Here is a 19,389-nt window from a genome sequence, read left to right on the forward strand (position 1 = left end):
GAAATCTCTGAACCTGTGTCATATGATGCAGAAGTATTAACTGAGAAGACTGGGTAGGTTGGGAGCAGGGACTTGGATGGGGCAATTATAGAACCGAGGCACGTTTTATACAGTAACTGTTCCAGTATACAGTTGGAAGACGCTTGGTAAATTTAGTCCTTGTGAGGAAGGGAAGGAGGTAAAGGAAACACAAATAAATCTCATAATCACAGAGAAACATGAAAAAGAATGAGAAAAGAAAGTTGGCAGGAGAGGATTACTATACACAGAGAAGCTATGTATAAGGTAGCAGGGAGGCAGAACATGCCAGACAAGATTGACAACTGTAAGCTATGCAGGTAAGGGGACCAGAGGCTGCCTCTTACTCTGCCCTCCCCCGACAAGCCCAGGGACAAGCTCTTCCTGTGACTTCAGTTCCCAGCACAGACACTAGACTCTGTTGCCCATCTGAATTTGGCGCCAGCATAATGATGTGAATGACATCAGGTAAGAGAATGCCTCCTTTCCAAGCTCTTCCTTCCACACCCTGAAAAAACCCATCAATTAGAGTGTGTCTATATTAACAAACACCACCCTTGAGATTGTTAAGGAGTCAAGAATTGTGCAACGAGTTCATTCTCATAATTCTGCCAGTCAAGAAAACTTACAGAGAGTTACTGTCACATATGGACCTTGGGAGCAGGAACCACAGGAGAGGGTGAAGGTTGAGGCTGGGCATGGTATCACCCAGGAAGTAATAAGGAGTTTTAGGGAGCAAGAACACATCACGAAAGCACAGAATATGGGAAGAAGATCCAGGCATCTAGAACCAAACAGTCATTTCATTCTGCTGTCAGAGAATGAATTTTACTTTCTTCTTATCCAATTCCAATATCTCAGATTCCTAAAGAAAATCCAGTCTTTTCTATATTTACGTTTCTCAAATGTATATTGTGAAATGTATTATAACTGCAGAAGTGTATTAAATGTATATTCCACCTAAAAATAATGGAGGGAACTCCCATGTAGGGATCATCTAGTTACTAAATGGGACACTGTCTGTACCTCAAAATTCTGTTGTAGAACATAAACTATTTGATGATGATAATCATCATATTGTAGTTGGGACATGACTTAGTTTTTTCAGATTACTCAAGTCCAAGATGAGAACTGTTCTTAGGACACAGCTAATCCTTGATGAGTTGATGGCAGCGTTTCATGCCATCTTGAAAGGCTTCCATGAATTTCTCATTCTGGAGGGTGAAGATGAAAGGGTTCAGAAATGGGGTCACCACTAAAACCAACAGTGAAACTACCCTGTTGTACTCAGCTGCCTGCATTTGCTTGGGTTTCACATAGAGGAACATGCAGCTGCCACAGCCAATCACAACACAGGTGAAGTGGGAGGCACAGGTAGAGAAGGCTTTCCTCTGGCCAGAGGCTGAGGGGATCTTGAGGATGGTGAAGATGATGTAGGTGTAGGAGACAATTGTAGGGATCAAAGAACCAATGATAATGAAAACAGCCATTAAAAAATGAATAAATTCTGTGAAAAGTGTGTCATCACAGGAGAGGTTGAGCAATTGTCCTTTATCACAGAAAAAATGGTCTACCACATTTGATTTGCAGAATGAAAGCTGAAATGTGGCATAAACTGGCCAAATTTTGAAAAGGAACTCAAACACCCATGACACACTCACCACCCAGATGCAGGTGCAGCTGTTCATAATGACGCTGTACCTCAAAGGGTTACACACAGTCACATAACGGTCCACAGCCATCGCTGCCATTAGTACAAACTCTGTGGTCCCCAAGGAAAGGTACAAATAGAGTTGGGCAAAACATGCAGTCAAAGATATTCTCTGCATTCCAGGGAGAAGAAACCCCCAGAGCATCAAGGGGACAGCAGTAGATATGGTCATGATCTCCAGGACAGAGAGGTGGCTGAGGAAGAAATGCATGGGAGACTGCAGATCTTTATGAAAGCAGACAGTCATGATGATGACTGTATTTCCCATTACTGTGATTAAGTAGAAGAAGAAAAAGGTAGCAAAAAGGACATGGTGTAGTTCTTGGGAGCCAGGAAAGCCTAAGAGACAAAATTCAGAGGCACTAGATTGTTTTCCCAACATTTAGTCCTGTGCTCTTTCTCCTTCTGAAATCTAGAGAGCAAAAGAGCGATAACACTGCTTCTCATCTCAAAAAGATGGGAACAGTTTCAGGCAGAGAAAATATTCTCCTCTTGCTCATAGGGTCCACAGCATGACCAAGATAGTTCATGATCAATTATTCTCTGAAAATGGTTCATGCTTTTTTAAGAAGAATATACACAACATATGAAAATTTTAATCTGGCCAAGAAGATGAATGCAAGCCCCCAATGTGGCATGAAAGGCATGAACACCTCATCACACCTCAGTGTGCACCACCTGCGTCGCTTAATTCATACTTCATCCTTTCTCGATCTCTGCTGTGTCCCAACAACCTGTCTGCTTTCCAGAACATACTGTGTTCCTTTTTACCACAAAATCCTTCCATATGGAATACTGTAAATTGTTTTCTTTGCCAAGTAAATCATTGTCCTGTAAAGTCTTGATCCTATGTCATATCTTAAAGAAAAGTTTTCCTGTCCAATCCCACCCAGATCTGGTTACATTTTACCTCGATTCTGCAGAACATATGGAATCATGGAAGATTAGTAGCATTGAGGGTGGAGAACACTCTCAAAAATTTTTCATTAGATCTGAGCTATCTTGAGGGCAAAGACTGAGTCTCTATCAATCCACTGGTCAGTTAGTTCCCTGAGTGGATCACTCCTCTCTTCCTCCTTATTCTTGGTGGTGGTAGAGTTGGGGAGGGGTAGGTCCCTTGCTTCTCTCCCAGGGAATATATCTTCTCACAGGGAAGCAATCAGGCATCTCTCCAAGATCCCAGAAGGAACTTCCTTCCTCCATCTCTCCTAAAAAGACCTCATGCAGTGTCTGGCAATGTCCAATTTCCAAACAACTTCTGTCTCCAGGACAGCTCGAAGCCTGAGATGCAGCAAAGACTCAAAGTCACCAAATGTGAACTCTGGGTCCACTTCAGGTCCTATATTCAGCCATGGTCTCAGTTAAAAAAAAAAAGCTCAGGAAGTTTCCAAGGGCTAATGTTCCTTCTATGGCAGTGTCTGTTCTCCAAATCATATGAGAAATTAAGATTCAGCTGCCACTAACATGACCCTAAGCCCTGAGTCTCTGATGATTTCTGGACTGTAACCCTCCTTTCCTTCAGGTCTTTGCTAGAGGGCCCAAGTTCAGGGAACAATTACTTATTATGCTCTAAAAGAACACACACAACCCTTTACAGCCTGTTACCTTATCAAGCTCTCTATCTTTTTAACTCCCGTCAAATGAAATTATGTTTACTTTTTATTATTTCCTGTCTCCCATTTTAGATTGTGAGCACCAGGAAAGCCAGAACTTTGTTATTGCTGCTCACTGTATCTAAAAGAGAGTGATCTGGTATTTGATGAATATTTTTGAATGAAGGAATAATGAATTGATCAATTAAGGAATGACTTTATGAATGAAGATGATCAAGTCCTTACTATAGCCAATTCTGAAGCCAAATGTGCTTTCTCCCTCTTCATCTTCACTAAGAGACTGTCCTGCCAACATGAAGGTGTCTCTCCAGAGAGCCCTTATAAAATGGCAACTGGGTAAGTAGAACAGATTTGTGGGGAGAGCTCAGTGATCTGCTTTCTACAATCTCTGTTTGCCCAAAACCAGGAGAAGGGAAAAGATGGATAAGGGTTCTGGCAACAGCAAGGCACTATGGCTATGTCCAGCTTTGGGCCAGAGGGATTTGAGATGAACCCACCCACTATGCGTCTCCACAGCCAACTCTTAGGCTCCAGTTGTCCTTGATCTAGAAGGCAGACTGACCAGAAATTTCCATCCTGATCCTCTCCTACTTTCTCCTTCACAGAGGGGAGCCCCTGAGAAGACACTCACATCAAGGAAGGGGACTTGACTTGAAAATTCTTCAGGTCTCCAGGATCACTCCAGCCACCTCCTACCTGACTAGTGCTAAGCCTGCTCAATGAAGCAGGCAAGTTGCTGTGGACTTCAATCTCAGTGAAAAAAGAAACCATTCTCTCATCAGCATTAAGGAAAAAGTTCAGATAACAGTGCTGGAGGAGCCCGATTGTCTCCCGCTTTCACTCACACTGTCCTTTTCACCTTCCCCTATCTCTCCCCAGGGAGAGGTTTCCACTGAGGAATTAAATTGGCCCAGGTTCAGAAAAACCCTAGGGAAACAATCAAGGGAAAGCAAGTAGAACTTTCAGCCCTTCTCTCCCGAGATTAATCAAGTTTTAGAACTCTTAAAAGTTTTTTTGATGGCCAAATTTGAAATCTCCCAGCCTGGCTTCTCTACTCCCAAGCTGACTTCCACCCAGGCCCCAATCCTGGTTGTTACCAAACATTTCAAGATGTGAACAGGCAGCCAGTCTGCTCATCTCAGGCCTCTCCAGTTCAGTTCCATTTAGAACTGCAGAGCCTAAGCTACCCCCAAGCTGAACACCCCACAAATGGCTACTGGGCACATATCAAAACCCAGAGGCTGCCAAATGGGCTTCTGTCAAAAATTTTCTTTAGATGTCCAAGCCCACATAAGGCTCCTCTTCTCCAGATGATCCCTGCACTCTCCAATCAGTTATTCTCACCCCAAATTATGGGAACCCTGGTAAGAGAATAATAGGGAGTATCTGCAATATATTCCAACTAATGTTCTGTTAAACTTATAGCCCTTTCCAGTCATTCCAATATGCGTGTTCCAACACTGGCAATTTTTACATTTACTTGAAGGTCTTCCAATGCAATTGGGTCATCTCCCTCACCTGTATAAGTGAGGGGTAAAGCGCAAAAGGCAAAATACAAGGACTGGGACAGACCAAAGATGGCAGAATAGGGAGTTCTAGGATTTAGTTCATCCTCCATGGCATCTAGTAAATAGCTAGGAATTGTCTGAAACACCTGTTTGGGGAGCTCCAGAGACCAGTAGAACATCATACACCAGTCAGGAATGAATGGAAGATTGAGGCTGATAAATTGTGGTGAAGATTTGTCAGCAAATCTTCCCATGCTGTGGGAGCCAGTTCCCATGCCTCACTGACACAGCAGAGTGACTCAGGTGACACTCCCTGGCAGGAAAGAGAAGCCCTCTCTCCTAATATCAGGATGAGGGGGACTCAGCCAGGCACCAATTGTGACTTTTGATTAGCAAAGAGAGAATTCAGACTGGTTGAAACCAGCTCAGAGCACAAATAAATTTACAATCCACCCAAGAAAGAAAGAAACTGGCTGGTTCTGTTTCAGCCCAGCTCCCAGCAGGGGAGGGAGCAGCTCTGAGCATGGGAAGAAAAAGGATGGATAGAGAAACACAGAGGCTTCTGGAGGTGGTGGGACTCAGTTTGCTGAAGGATGGCTGTGCCCTAAGAAACGGGGAGGCAGGGCTAAGCACCCACTCCAGCTCTTGATTGACAACCCCGGGGTGTCAGACTTAAGCTCCGAGAAAAGCTACATTTTTTAAAGGACCCAGTTAAAGAAAACAGCTGGCAGTCTCCATTTCAGTTCTGCACCAGAGAGGGGAAGGAGCAGGTTGACTGAGGCACAGGAACCTCTCAGGCAGCAGAAACAGGTCACTGAAGGTTTGCTCCTCCCCAAGAAAAGGGGGTAACGGCCCAGTGTAAATGGTGGCTATTATTTAAAGAATTTAAATCCGAGGGGCTGTGATTCCAGCAGCAGTTTCAAACGACAAAGAGTGGAGCACTGCCTTTGTATCAACCATGAACCAGCAGGGGTGAAAGTGGAGCTGCTTGAGAGTCATTGTAACTTTCAATCCAGTGAAAACTGGTGAGGAACATGGTGCTGAACAGTAGCACTTCCCCATGGAAAGGGGGGACAAGGTCCAGCTCAGGTGGTGGCTGTTATATAGAGAATTCAGACCCCAGAAATGAGGAAAAAGCAACAGTTTCAACCTGCCTCTATCTCAACTATGGGCCCCCAACAGGGGCAGGGTTGGCTAAGAATTAAATGCACAGTAACATCTCAGGTCTCTGGGGAGCAGCAGGCTAAAGATTGCCATTTGCTTGGCAGGACAGTAAAAGCACAGAACCAGGAGACTTCATAGAAAAGATTGGCACCCTCTGGATCTTCTTCCCAGCGAAACTTGATTCTGTTCTACACCCCCTTCATCAGTCCTGAACCTGTCTCATCCAGGAAAAAATGACTGGGGCTTCTCCAGAATGGACCACATGTTGGGTCACAAATTAGGTCTTGATAAATTTTAAAAGGTTGAAATTATACAAAACACTTTCTTTGATTATAATGGAATGAAGCTGGAAATCAAAAACAAACAGAGGACTGAAATTCACACATTCATGGAGGCTAAACAACACACTCTAATCCTACGGGACAAAAAAGAAATTACAAAAGAAAAAAGGAAATATGTCAAGGCAAATGAAAATGAGAACACAGTGTTTCAGAATTTATGGTATGCAGTGAAAGCAGTGCTAAAGGGAAACTTATTGCCCCAAATGTGTATATTGAAAAAGAAGAAAGAACTAAAATCAAAGATTTAACCTCAAACCTGAAAGAACTATCAAAAGAACAGCAAAGTAAACCCAAAGCAAACAGAGGAAAGAAATAACAAAGATTAGAGCAGAAACAAATGAAATTGAGAACAACAACAAAAACCAATGGAATCAACAATGCCAGAAGTTGGTTCTTTGAGAAAACCAACAAAACTGATGGTCCCTTATCTTGACTGACAAAAAAAGAGAGAGGATGCAAATTAATAAAAGCAGAAATAGGAGGGGGGCATTACTATTCCCTCCAGAGAAATAAAAGAGATCTTAAGAGGATACTATGAGCACTGTATGCCAACAAAGTAAACAACATAGATGAAATGGACAACTTCATAGAAACACATAAATTTATGCTGACCTGAAAGAAATAGAAAACCTCAACAAAACAATCACAAGTCATGATATTCGATCAGTCTTCAATAAACCTCCCGATGAAGAAACATCCAAGACCATATGGTTTCACAGGTGAATTCTACCAAGCATTCCAGGAAGAATTAGTACCAATCCTGCTCAAAATCTTCTAAAAATTTGAGGAGGAGGGAATGCTACTTAATTTATTCTATGAAGACAGCATCACCCTAATGGCAAAGCCAAAGATACTACAAGAAAAGAAAATTACAGACCAATATCTCCAATGAATATAGATGAAAAAAACCTCAAAAAATACTTTGAAATAGAATCCAGCAGCACATTAAAATCATCATACACCGTGATCATTAGGTTTTATCCAAGGTATGCAAGGGTGATTCAGCACAACAAAAACAATTAATGTAATACACCACATTAATGAATTGAAGGGGAAAAAACATAGGATCATCCTAATTGATGTGGAAAAGGTATTTGAAAAATCCAAAATATTTTCTTGAGATAAACACTTCAGAAAATAGGAATAGATGGAACCTTCCCCAAAATTATAAAGGGCATATATCAAATGCCCACAGCTACATTGTGCTGGTTTGTGTATGTTATGACCCCCAGAAAAAAGCCATGTTCTTTAATGCAAATCTGTAGGGGCAGATGTTTTAGTGTTGATTAGATTAGAAACTTCTGATTGAGTGTTTCCATGGAGATGTGACCCATCCAACTGTGAGTGACACCTTTAATTAGGGTGTGAACTCTTGATTGAATATTTCCATGGAAATGTGGCCCCAGCCATTCAGGGTGGGTCTTGATTAGTTCACTGGAGTCCTATAAAAAGAGCTCGAAAACAGAAGGACCTCAGAGCAACTGAGAGTGATATTTTGAAGAGGAGCTGCAGCTAAGAGAGTATAGAATGCCCAAGAGCAATATTTTGTAGAAAGCCATTTTGAAACACAACCTGGGAGCAAGCAGATGCTAGCCACATGCCTTCTCAGCTAACAGAGCTTTTCCGCATGCCAATGACCTTTTCTCCAGTGAAAGTATCCTATTGTTAATGCCTTACCTTGGGCACTTTATGGCCTTAAGACTGTAACTTTATGACCAAATAAGCCCGTTTTATAAAAGCCAATCGATTTCTGTTGTTTTGCGAAATAGCAGTATTAGCAAACTGGAACATATATACACAGATTAAAAAAATCTCGATGGGGAAAGAATGAAAGCCTTCCCTCTAAGACCTGGAACAATATGAGGTTGTCTACTCTCACCACTGTTATTCCACACTGTTCTGGAAGTTCTAGCTAAAGCAGTTTGGCAAGAAAATGGAAAAAACGCATCCAAATTGAAAAGGAAGAAGTAAAACTTTCATTATTTGCAAATGACATGATCCTATATGTAGAAAGTCCCGAAAAATCAAGGCTACTAGAGGTAATAAACAAGTTCAGCAAAGTGGCAGGGTACAAGACCAACATGCAAAAATCAGTAATGTTTCAATACACTAGAGTAAGGAGAACCTGAGGAGGAAATCAAGGGAAAATATCCATTTACAATAGCAACCAAAAGAATCAAATATCTAGGACTAAATTTAGCCCAGGATGTAAAGGACCTATACACAGAAAACTACAAGACATTGCTAAAAGAAATCAAGGAAGAGCAAAATAGATGGAAGGACATACTGTATTCATGGATTGGAAGACTAAATATAGTTAAGATTACAATTCTACCAAAAATGGTTTATAGATTCAGTGCAATACCAATCAAAATCCCAACAACTTACTTTGAAGAAATAGAAAAAATATTAATCAAGTTTATTTGGAAGGGCAATTTCCCTCAAACAGCCATACACATCTTGAGAAAGAAAAATGAAGTTGAGGCACTCATACTTCCTGACTTTAAAGCATATTACAAAGCTACAGTGGTCAAAACAGCACTGTACTGACATAAGGTTAGATATACTGACCAATGGAATAGAATTGAGAGTTCAGAAATAGACCTTCTCATCCATGATCGACTGATTTTTGATTTGCAGCCAAGTCCATTCAACTGGGACAGAACAACCTCTTCAACAAATGGTGCTGGGAGAACTGGATATCCATATCCAAAGGATGAAATAGGATCCCTATCTCATATCTTACACAAAACTTAACTCAAAATTGCTCAAAGATATAAATGTTATAGCTAAGAACATAAATCTCTTGGAAGATTTTTCTTTTTTTAGAATGTTTTTTAGCAATTCAAAGCATCTAACCCTTCCAAATACATTTAATAACTAGCTTTTCTAAGTCTGCTAGTTGATTACATACTTGGTTAAGTTTATTCCTAAGTACTTGATTTTTTTAGTTGCTATTGAGAATGGAATCTTTTTCTTGAGTGTCTCTTCCATCAGGACATTTCTAGTGTATGGGAACATTACTGACTCATGTGTATTAATCTTGTATCCTGCTACTTTGCTAAATTTGTTTATTAGCTCAAGTAGCTGTGTCATTGATTTCTCAGGGTTTTCCAAATATAAGATCATATCATCTGCAAAGAATGGCAGTTTTGCTTCTTGCTTTCCAATTTGGATGCCTTTTATTTTTTGTCTTGCTGGATTGCTCTGGCTAGCACTTCTAGCACAATGTTGAATAACAGTGGTGACAGGGGGCATTCTTGTCTTGTTTCTGAACTTAGAGGGAATCTTCCAGTATCTTACCATTGAGTACTATGCTGGCTATGGGTTTTTCATATATGCCCACTATCATATTGAGGAAGTTTCCTTCAATTCCTACATTTTGAAGTGTTTTTATCAAAAAAGGATGCTGGATTTTGTCAATTGCTTTTTCTACATCTACTGAGATGATCATTTGATTTTCCCTTCTGATTTATTAATTTATTGTATCACATTGACTAATTTTCTTATGTTGAACCATCCTTGCATGCCTGGAATGAACTACACTTGGTCATGGTGTATGATTTTTTTAATGTGACTCTGGATTCAATTTGCAAGTATTTTGTTGAGAATTTTTGTGTCTACATTCATGAGAGATATTGATATGTAGTTTTCCTTTCTTGTAGCATCTTTTTCTGGTTTTGGTATTAGAGTAATATTCACTTCATAAAATGTTTAGGTAGTGTTCCATTTTCTTCCATATTTTGAAGACTTTAAGTAAGATTGGTGTCAGTTCTTTTTGGAAACTTGGGTAGAATTCCCCTGTGAAGCCATCCAGCTCAGGGCATTTATCAGTGGGAATCTTTTTGATGAATGATTGGATCTCTTTGCTTGCGATTGTTTTTTTGAGGTTTTCTATTTCTTCTCTTATCAGTCTAGGTTGTTCATATGTTTCCAGGAAATTGTCCATTTCCTCTACATTATCTAGTTTGTTGGCATACAGTTGTTCATAGTATCCTGTTATGACTTTTTTAATTTCTTCAGTATCCACAGTAATGTCCCCTCTTTCATTTATTATTTTGCTTATTTGGGTCTTCTCTCTTTATGATTTTGTCAGTCTAGCTAAGGGCTTGTCAATCTTGCTGATCTTCTCAAAGAACCAACTTTTGGTTTTATTTTTCTCTTTTTGTTGTTGTTGTTCTCTATGTCATTTATTTCTGCTTTAATCCTTGTTATTTCTTTTCCTTCCACATGGTTTAGGATTAGTTTGCTGTTCATTTTCTAGCTTCTTCTGTTGTTCTATTAATTCTTTAGTTTTAGTTCTCTCTTCCTTTTTAATGTAAGCATTTAGAGCTATAAATTTCCCCCTCAATACCACCTTTGCTGCATCCCATAAGTTTTGATATGTTGTGCTCTCACTTTCATTTTCTCTAGATATTTAGCAATTTCTCTTGCTATTTCTTTAACCCACTGATTATTTATGAGTGTGTTGTTTAACCTTCAGGTATTTGTGACTGTTCTAAATCTTTGATAGTTATTGACTTCTAGTTGTATTCCATTGTGATCAGAGAATGTGCTTTGAATGATTTCAATCTTTTTAAATTTCTTGAAGCTTGTTTTATGGCCCAGAATATGATCTATTCTGGAGAAAATTCCATGGGCACTAGAGAAGAATATGTGTCCTTGTGATTTGGGATGCAATGCTCTATATATGTATGTTAATTCAAATTCATTTATCAGATCATTTAGGTTTTCAATTTCCTTATTGGTCCTCTGTCTGGTTGATCTATCTATAGGAGAGTGTGATGTATTGAAGTCTTCCACAGTTGTTGTGGAAACATCTGTTGCTTCCTTCAGTTTTTGCCAATGTTTGTCTCATTTACTTTGGGGCTCCTTAATTGGGTGCATAGACATTTATGATTGTTATTTATTCCTGTTGAATTGTCCTTTTCATTAGTATATAGTGACCTTCTTTGTCTCATAGTATCCTTGCATTTAAAGTCTATTTTATCTGAGATTAATATTGCTACTCCTGCGTGTCCACTGCCATTTGGCAGGGAGGATCACTTTAAGACCCTGTACTCCCAGCCATTCCCAGGACTGTGGCTTGAATACCCTTGGATGCAGCCCATGTCTAACCCTTCAGCTCAGATTCCCCACAGTCCATCTCTGCAATGGCCCACAAGTCCCTGGGCTTGATGTAGGTCTCCTGGCACTTCTGTGTGGCACCCCTGCCTCTAGGATGTTCACCCCATAAGCTTCTTTGGAGGAAGAGTGTGCACAGTCACAGACAGACAAATCCTGAATTCACTTAAGGGAGCCTTCCACTCTGGCACTGTGAAGGGGTGTCTCCCAGCCCACTGCAAAGATGGCTGCATGGGGCACAGAAACTACCCATTTCCATGATCATCCAACTGCTGCAACAGCACATCCCTGGCTCATGGACTCTTAGCTGTAGGTGTGTGAAGAGGTATCACCCATGCCAGATACTGAGGCAGTTGCCTAGGTTGTAGAAGGCACTCCCCACCACATCCGACTGTGGCTCCCACTGCCAGCTCCCTGGCTGCTTTCTGGGTTATACTCTAACCCACCTCCAAACACAGTCTCTTGGTTTCTCCCCATCATGGTGTGACTCTGACTGCTGTTTCCCCAGTGGCCCTTCAGATCCAACACTCACACAACTCTGAACATAGTCTCTTGGTTTCTCCAAGTGCTCAATCACTATGGATGTAGAAGTACCCACCCAGCTGATGGAACCCTGGAACCACTATTCTGGAGAACTTTCTGTCTTTTAACTAGTGTTTTTCATGGAGGAGAATTTTAGTCTGTCTCTTCTAACCCACCATCTTGGGATCTCCCTTTAGCCATTTGAATAACTTCTTTGGAAAAGTCTACTCCAGTATTTTAGCCATTTTTAAAATTGTCTTTTTTTTTTTATTTTTGTTGTTGAGTTGTAGGATTTCCTCATGTATTGTGGATATTAAACTTTTATTAGATATCTTGTTTCCAATTAATTTCTCACAATCTTTAGGTTGTCTTTTTATTTTCATGATGGAGTTCTTTGATGCACAAGTGTTTTGAGTTTTGATGGATTCTCATTTATCTACCTTTTTCTTTTGTTGCTTATGCTTTTGGTGTTAAGACTAAGAAATAATTCCCTAACACAAGATCCTGAAGATGCTTCCATATGTGTTCTTCTGGGACTTTTGCAGTTTGGGTTCTTATATTTAGTTCTTTGATCCATCTCATGTTGATTTTTGTACATGATGTGAGGCAGAGGTCCACCTTTATTCTTTTGCATATGGTTATCCATTTTTCCCATTGCCATTTTTTGAAGATAATATTCTTTCCCAAATGAGTGGACTTGGCACTCTTGTCAAAAATCAATTGGCTATAGATATGAGGGTTAATTTCTGAACTCTCAGTTTGATTCCTTTGACCTATGTCTGCCCTTGTACCACTACCATGCAGTTTTGATTAATGCATCTTTATAATAATTTTAAAATCAGAAAGTGTAGGTCCTCCAACTTTATTTTCCTTTTTCAAGATGTTTTTGACTATTTGGGGTCATTTACCCTTCCATATGAATTTGATGATCATTTTTTCCCAACTATATAACAAAGTCTGTTGGAATTTCATTTGCAATTACATTGAATATGTATATTATTTTGTATGGAATTGACATCTCAATAATATTTAGTCTTCCAATCCATGATCATGGAAAGTTCTTCCATTTATTTAAATCTGTTTGTCCTTCTTTCAGCAATGTATTTTAGTTTTCCTGGTACAAATCCTTTATATCCTTGGTTGAATTTATTACTAGATATTTGATTATTTTAGTTGCTATTATAAATGGAATTTTTTCTTGATTTCCTAATCCTTTAAACATGACTCTAGTAATTTTTGGCATCTGGTATGATAAGATCATCCAAGCTCATCTGGTCAATTTCCTGCCCTAGACTTTAATCAGCCATTTCTCCAAGAAGCTCTAGTTTCCCTTTCTGGAAAATGGTATTTCAAGACCAGAATCTGGCCCTAAGGATGCTCAATTCTATTGGGTTGATCACTGTTACTAAACCTCTCCATGGACAGAAATAGGAAGTAATACATACTCATGAGTTCCTACTGGTACATTCAATTCAATTTCAGGAATATAGAATCTTTACCTACTCTCTTCCATAATACATTTAATATCTCCTTTCCTCAATTTGAAAATCTTGATTCTCAAGGATATTACATCTAGAATGAGAATATTCCATAATTATTCATTTATGTCAGCTCAAATTACATGAACAATAGTCCTGTATAATAATACTAATTCTATACCCATGAATATTGAACATTGTTAAAACTTTTTAGTATGCACTCCCTGTTCTTCCCCTATTTAAAAAATAGTTTTATTCCATCTATATTGTCAGAGATATACCTATTACAAGAGAATGTTGTTAAGTTCTCTGAATGTAAAGGAATTTTAAACAGTACAAATATATAAATCATACAAGAAAAAGTTAAATCTGATTACATAAAAATTAATATTTCTGTATGACAGAAGTGAAAATTTAAAAAAATACTAGACTGACAAAAAATATTTCCAGCACATATGTCAGATAATATAGGATAGGTATCCATGATACATGAAAAAAATCCCCTATATCCATACAAAAGTAACCAAGTCCTCAGGGTAAGAAAAATGTGAAAATGTGAGACACCATCTCTCCCCCTCTATTGTTCTCTCATGTTCTCTACTCATGTCTACAGAAAGTTTAACTCTTCTGCCAAAATATCTCCCCTGTTATATCTGCATAAATAAGCAAACATTCCTGGGCAACTAGAAGTAGGAGTTTAAGACATCATTTAAGACACAGGATAAACATAGAATGATTTTATTTCCTTTATTTTTGAATTGATAAGATATTGTTGAGATGTAGAAATCAAAACTGTATGAAAAGCTGTATAATAAAAGTCTCATTCCCAGCACTATCCCTAACTTTTCCATTCTCACTACCATGTCTCCGAAGGAAACCAGTTTCCTTACAGTCCCTTAGATTTGTCTCCATACAAAGGTGAATAAAAACTAATTTTTAACCATTTCTTACACCAAAGGTAACAAATAAAACAAATTTTCTGCTCTTTTCTTTCAGACTCAATGTTATATCATGGAGAGCTTTCTTTTAATGACATAAAACTTCATTCTTCTTGCAACTGCACTGTATTTCACTTCGTGGATGTTTCATAATTTATTTAAGCAGTCCCCTTTGGGTATTCACTTGAGTTGCTAGCAAACTTGTGATTTTACAAATAATGATGCAAAAGAAATCTCTAAACCTGTGTCATATGATAAAGAAGCATTAACTGAGAAGAGTGAGTGGGTCAGGAGCAGGGACTGGGATGGGGCGATTTTAGAACTGAGGCATGTGGATTAGGGAATTTCACTACACAGTTGGAAGACTGCTTGGTAAATTTGGTCCTTGTGAGGAAGGGTAGGGGGTAAAGGAAGACACAAATAAATTTTGCAGTCATGGAGAAACATGAAAAAGAATGAGAAAAGAAATTTGGCCTGAGAGGATTACTAAAGTAAGAAAGGGTATATGTGTAAGGTAGCAGGGAGGAAGAACACGCCAGACAAGACTGAGAACTGTAAGATTTGCAGGTAAAAGGCCAGAGGCTGCCTTTTATTCTGTCCTCACTGCCCACCCCCCACCAGCCCAGGGACACATTAAGACCAGCTCTCTCTGTCAATTCAGTTCCCAGCACAGCCACTCCACTCTATTGTCCATCTGCATTTGGGGCCAGCATAACGATGTGAATGACATGAGGTAAGAAAATGCCTCCTTTCTGAGATCTTCCTTCCAAATCCATACAAAACCCTTCAATCAGAGATGTGTCTGTACTCATACACTGACACCCTTCAGATTGCTAAGGAGTTCAAAGTTATGGAATGAATTCACTCTCGTAACTCTGCCAGTTGAGAAAAACTACAGATCATTACTGTCACAAATGGACCTTGGGTGCAGGAACCATAGGAGAAGGTGAAAGTTGAGACTAGGTGTGGTATCACCCAGAAATTCATAAGGAGCTTTAGGTAGGAAAAAGATACAGTGAAAGAATAGGATATAAGAAGATGATCCAGGCATCTAGAACCAAGTAGTCATTTCATTCTCCAGTCAGAATGAATTTTACTTCTCTTGCTTACCTTATCACAAACTTTGAGTTTTCTAAAGAAAATCACAATCTTTTGTGTATTTACATTTCTTGAATGTATATTGTGAAATGTATTATAACTACAGAAGAGTGTATTAAATGTATATATTCCACTTAAAAAGTAATGCAATCAACTCCTATGTAGAAATCATCTAGTTACTAAATGGGACACTGTCAGTACCTTAAAATTCTCTCTTAAAATACAAACTATTTGATAATGATAATCATCCTGTTGTAGTTCAGATATGAATTAGTTCTTTCAGATTACTAAAATACAAGATGAGAACTGTTCTTAGGACAGAGCTAGTCCTTGGTAAGTTGATGCAGTGTTTCATGCCATACTGAAAGGCTTCCATGAATTTCTCATTCCGGAGGGTGAAGATGAAAGGGTTCAGAAATGGGGTCACCACTAAAACCAACCGTGAAGCTACCCTGTTGTACTCAGCTGCCTGTGTTTGCTTGGGTTTCACATAGAGGAACAAGCAGCTGCCACAGCCAATCACAATACAGGTGAAGTGGGAGGCACAGGTAGAGAAGGCTTTCCTCCGGCCAGAAGCTGAGGGGATCTTGAGGATGGTAGAGATGATGTAAGTGTAGGAGATAATGGCTATTATCAAAGAACCAATGATGGTGAAAACAGCCATTAAGAAAAGAATAAATTCTGTGAAAAGTGTGTCCTCACAGGAAAGGTTGATCAATTGTCCTCTATCACAGAAAAAATGGTCTACCACATTTGATTTGCAGAATGAAAGCTGAAATGTAGGATAAACTGGCCAGATTTGAAAAAGGAACCTGAACACCCATGACACACCACCCAGATCAGGTGCAGCTGTTCATAATGACACTGTACCTCAAAGGGTTACACACGGCCACATAACTGTCCACAGCCATCGCTGCCATCAATACAAATTCTGTGGTCCCCAAAGAAAGGTACAAATAGAGTTGGGCACCACATGCAGTCAAAGGCATTTTCTGCATTCCAGGGAGAAACAACACCCAGAGCACCATGGGACAGCAGGAGATATGGTCACGATCACCAGGATAGAGAGGTGACTGAGGAAGAAATGCATGGGAGACTGCAGACGTTTATCAAAGCAGACAATCACAATGATGACTATATTTCCTATTACTGTGACTGAGCAGCAGAAGAAGGCAGCAAAAATGATATGGCATAGTTCTTGGGAGCCAGGAAAGCCTAAGAGACGAAATTCAGTGGCACTGGATTGATTCCCCAACATGTAGTCCTGTGCTCTTTCTCCTTGTGAAATCTAGAGAGCAAAAGATATAACACAGCTTCTGATCTCAAAAGGATGGAAGCCATTTCAAGTAGACAAAATATTCCCCTCCTGTTCATGGGATCCACAGCATGACCAAGATAGTCCATGTTCTTTTAGCCTCTGAATATGATTGGTGCTTTTTTTTAAAGAATATATACAACATTTGAAAATTTTAATCTGGTCATGAAGATGACTGCAGTATGAAAGACATGAACACCTCGTCACACCTCAGTATGAGTGTGTACCACCTGCATCTCTTATTCCACACTTCATCCTGTCTCCAACTGTTCTCTATCCAGCCACCCTGTCCGCTTTCCAGAACCCACTGCGCTCCTTTTTACCACTAACTCCTTCCATATGGAATGCTCAAAACCATCTTCTTTGCCAAGTAAATTGATATCTTGTAAATTCCTGATTCCATATCATTTTCTAAAGAAAACTTTTCCTGTCCAAACCCACCTAGATCTGGTTACATTTTTACCTTGATTCTGCAGAACATACGGATTCACAGTAGATTAATGGTATTGAGGGTGGAGACCTCTCCTGAAGAATTTTCATTAGATCTGAGCTATCTTGGGGGCAAAGACCGAGTCTCTTTCAGTCTACTGGTCTGCTAGTTCATGAGTGGATCACTCCTCTCTTCCTCCTTATTCTTTGTGGTGATGGAGTGGGGGAGGGGTAGTTCCCTTACTTCTCTCCCAGGGAATGCATCTTCTCAAAGTAGGCAAATAAATAAAAGACTATTTCAGATTTAGAATACTGAAAGATCACAGGTCACAAAAGAACATATACAAAAGCAAGGATAATTAGAATATTAAATACTATCTAAATTAAAAGAAGATAATTCCAACTGCTAATTATAATCTTTATGATCTTGTAGAAGCAGCTGAACAATTTCCATTCATGAAATTTACCCAAGCTTCTTATGAATAATAATAAGCCCACAAATTCAATAATATAATTTACAGTAATCAGTGCTGGGTGTTGTGTGCTTAAGCATGCACTATCAAAGAAAGCACAAACCTCACTCTCCAAGATCCTAGAAGGAACTTCCATCCCCATCCTCCATCTCTCCTGCAAAGACTTCATGCAAGGGCTGGGAAAGTCCAATTCAACATCTCCTGTCTCTAGGACATCTCATACCTGAGATCCAGCAGAGAGTCAAAGTCACCAAATGTGAACTCTGAGTTCAGTCCAGGTCCTGTATTCACCATGGTCTCAGTCCAAAAAAATCTGGGAAGTTTCCAAGGGCTAATGATCCTTTTTTTTTTTTTAAATTTTCAGATTTTATTGAGATATATTCATTTTCATATATTCCATCCAAATTACACAATAAATATCTCACAGTATCATCACTTATTTGTGCAGTCATCATCACACTCACTTTTAGGTCATTTTCATTACTCAAAAAAGAAAATTATCAGATAGACACAAAAAAGAAAACCCAAAACACTTATCTCTTATTGCCCCCATCATTGACCCTAGTATTGGTGTGGCACACCAGTTACTATTGATCTCATCAATTTTAAAACACTTTTTTTTATAATTTTAATATCTCTGAAATTGGGATGCCTCTTGCAATCAATGAAGTCTTGCAATTATAGTTGACAACATTCTTTTTGTTCTTAGTGGCACATAAAATAATGATGTGTTTATACATCAGTGGTATATTGGCTTTGATGAAACACAGTAAAATTCCATAATAACAATATTATTAAACCTTTAAAACTAAAAGTTCCAAACAAAGAAAACGGAAGTAGTAAATGAAATTAACTTATAAAATGTATGGCTGAAGATAAGTTTCTTATTGAGAAGAATGGAACTGTTTTGATTACAATAGCTGGATATCCTGATTCTTTCTGATAAAAATGAGGAACCACATCAATGAGACAAATCTGTGAGTTTTGATATTAACCCACACTAAAAATCTGAACTCACATGAGGATGTGTTTGGACACTCAAAAGATATTAACTGTTTCATTGGTTATAATAAAGTATACATGAACATACTCTGCAACTTCAGGAAGTGACATTTCCATATATCATGTAACAAAACAGAGATGCCTGTGGGATTCAGTGCACCCAGTCCCTCCCTGCTACTGATCCTGGCTGTCCATGCTTCTACTGGGCATGAGAGGGAACTCCATGATCAAGGGTTTACAACCTTTATCATGCCTGAGCACCTCAGCCTTGCTCTATGAGGTCTGGGTAAGCTCCACTATCACATTATCTACACTACCTTCATCCTAAACAATAATCTCTGTGAAATCACATGCTTGATGTGCTAGGTTTTTTGTTTTTTTCCAAGAATATATATGAGTGTAAATACAAGACCATTAAAAAATGTTTATCTGGTATCACACTAACACAAGGTATTAATAATAGGGTAGTATATGGAACTCTGGATTTTATGCATGATTTTTCTGTAAACCTACAACTTTCCTTTACTAAAAAAAAATTGATGTTAAAAAAAAAGAAATGTTTATCTGAGTATCACTTAGAAATTACTGTGAACCGCACTCTAGGAAACACTCATCTGTATGAAGCAACAAATAGGAAAGACTCACAGAGACAGGG

At 39.0% G+C, this 19,389-nt stretch overlaps 1 protein-coding gene and 1 pseudogene across 1 annotated transcript; both read right to left on the reverse strand.

Annotated features, from left to right (window-relative positions):
• Window positions 1-1,166: 1,166 nt before the first annotated feature.
• On the reverse strand, window positions 1,167-2,111 carry LOC119535149 (putative olfactory receptor 9A1). Its single transcript, XM_037837629.1, has one exon. The coding sequence runs from the start codon at window positions 2,109-2,111 to the stop codon at window positions 1,167-1,169; it is 945 nt and encodes a 314-aa protein (XP_037693557.1).
• Window positions 2,112-15,774: 13,663 nt separating this feature from the next.
• Window positions 15,775-16,773, reverse strand: LOC119535288 (annotated as a pseudogene).
• Window positions 16,774-19,389: the final 2,616 nt, after the last annotated feature.

The sequence above is a fragment of the Choloepus didactylus genome, chromosome 5 (assembly GCF_015220235.1).
Source record: "Choloepus didactylus isolate mChoDid1 chromosome 5, mChoDid1.pri, whole genome shotgun sequence".
Classification (NCBI taxonomy): domain Eukaryota; kingdom Metazoa; phylum Chordata; class Mammalia; order Pilosa; family Megalonychidae; genus Choloepus; species Choloepus didactylus.

Excerpts from the sequence above, each read along its gene's own strand:
- LOC119535149 (XM_037837629.1), bottom strand. The coding sequence starts at position 2,111 with ATGTTGGGAAAACAATCTAGTGCCTCTGAATTTTGTCTCTTAGGCTTT.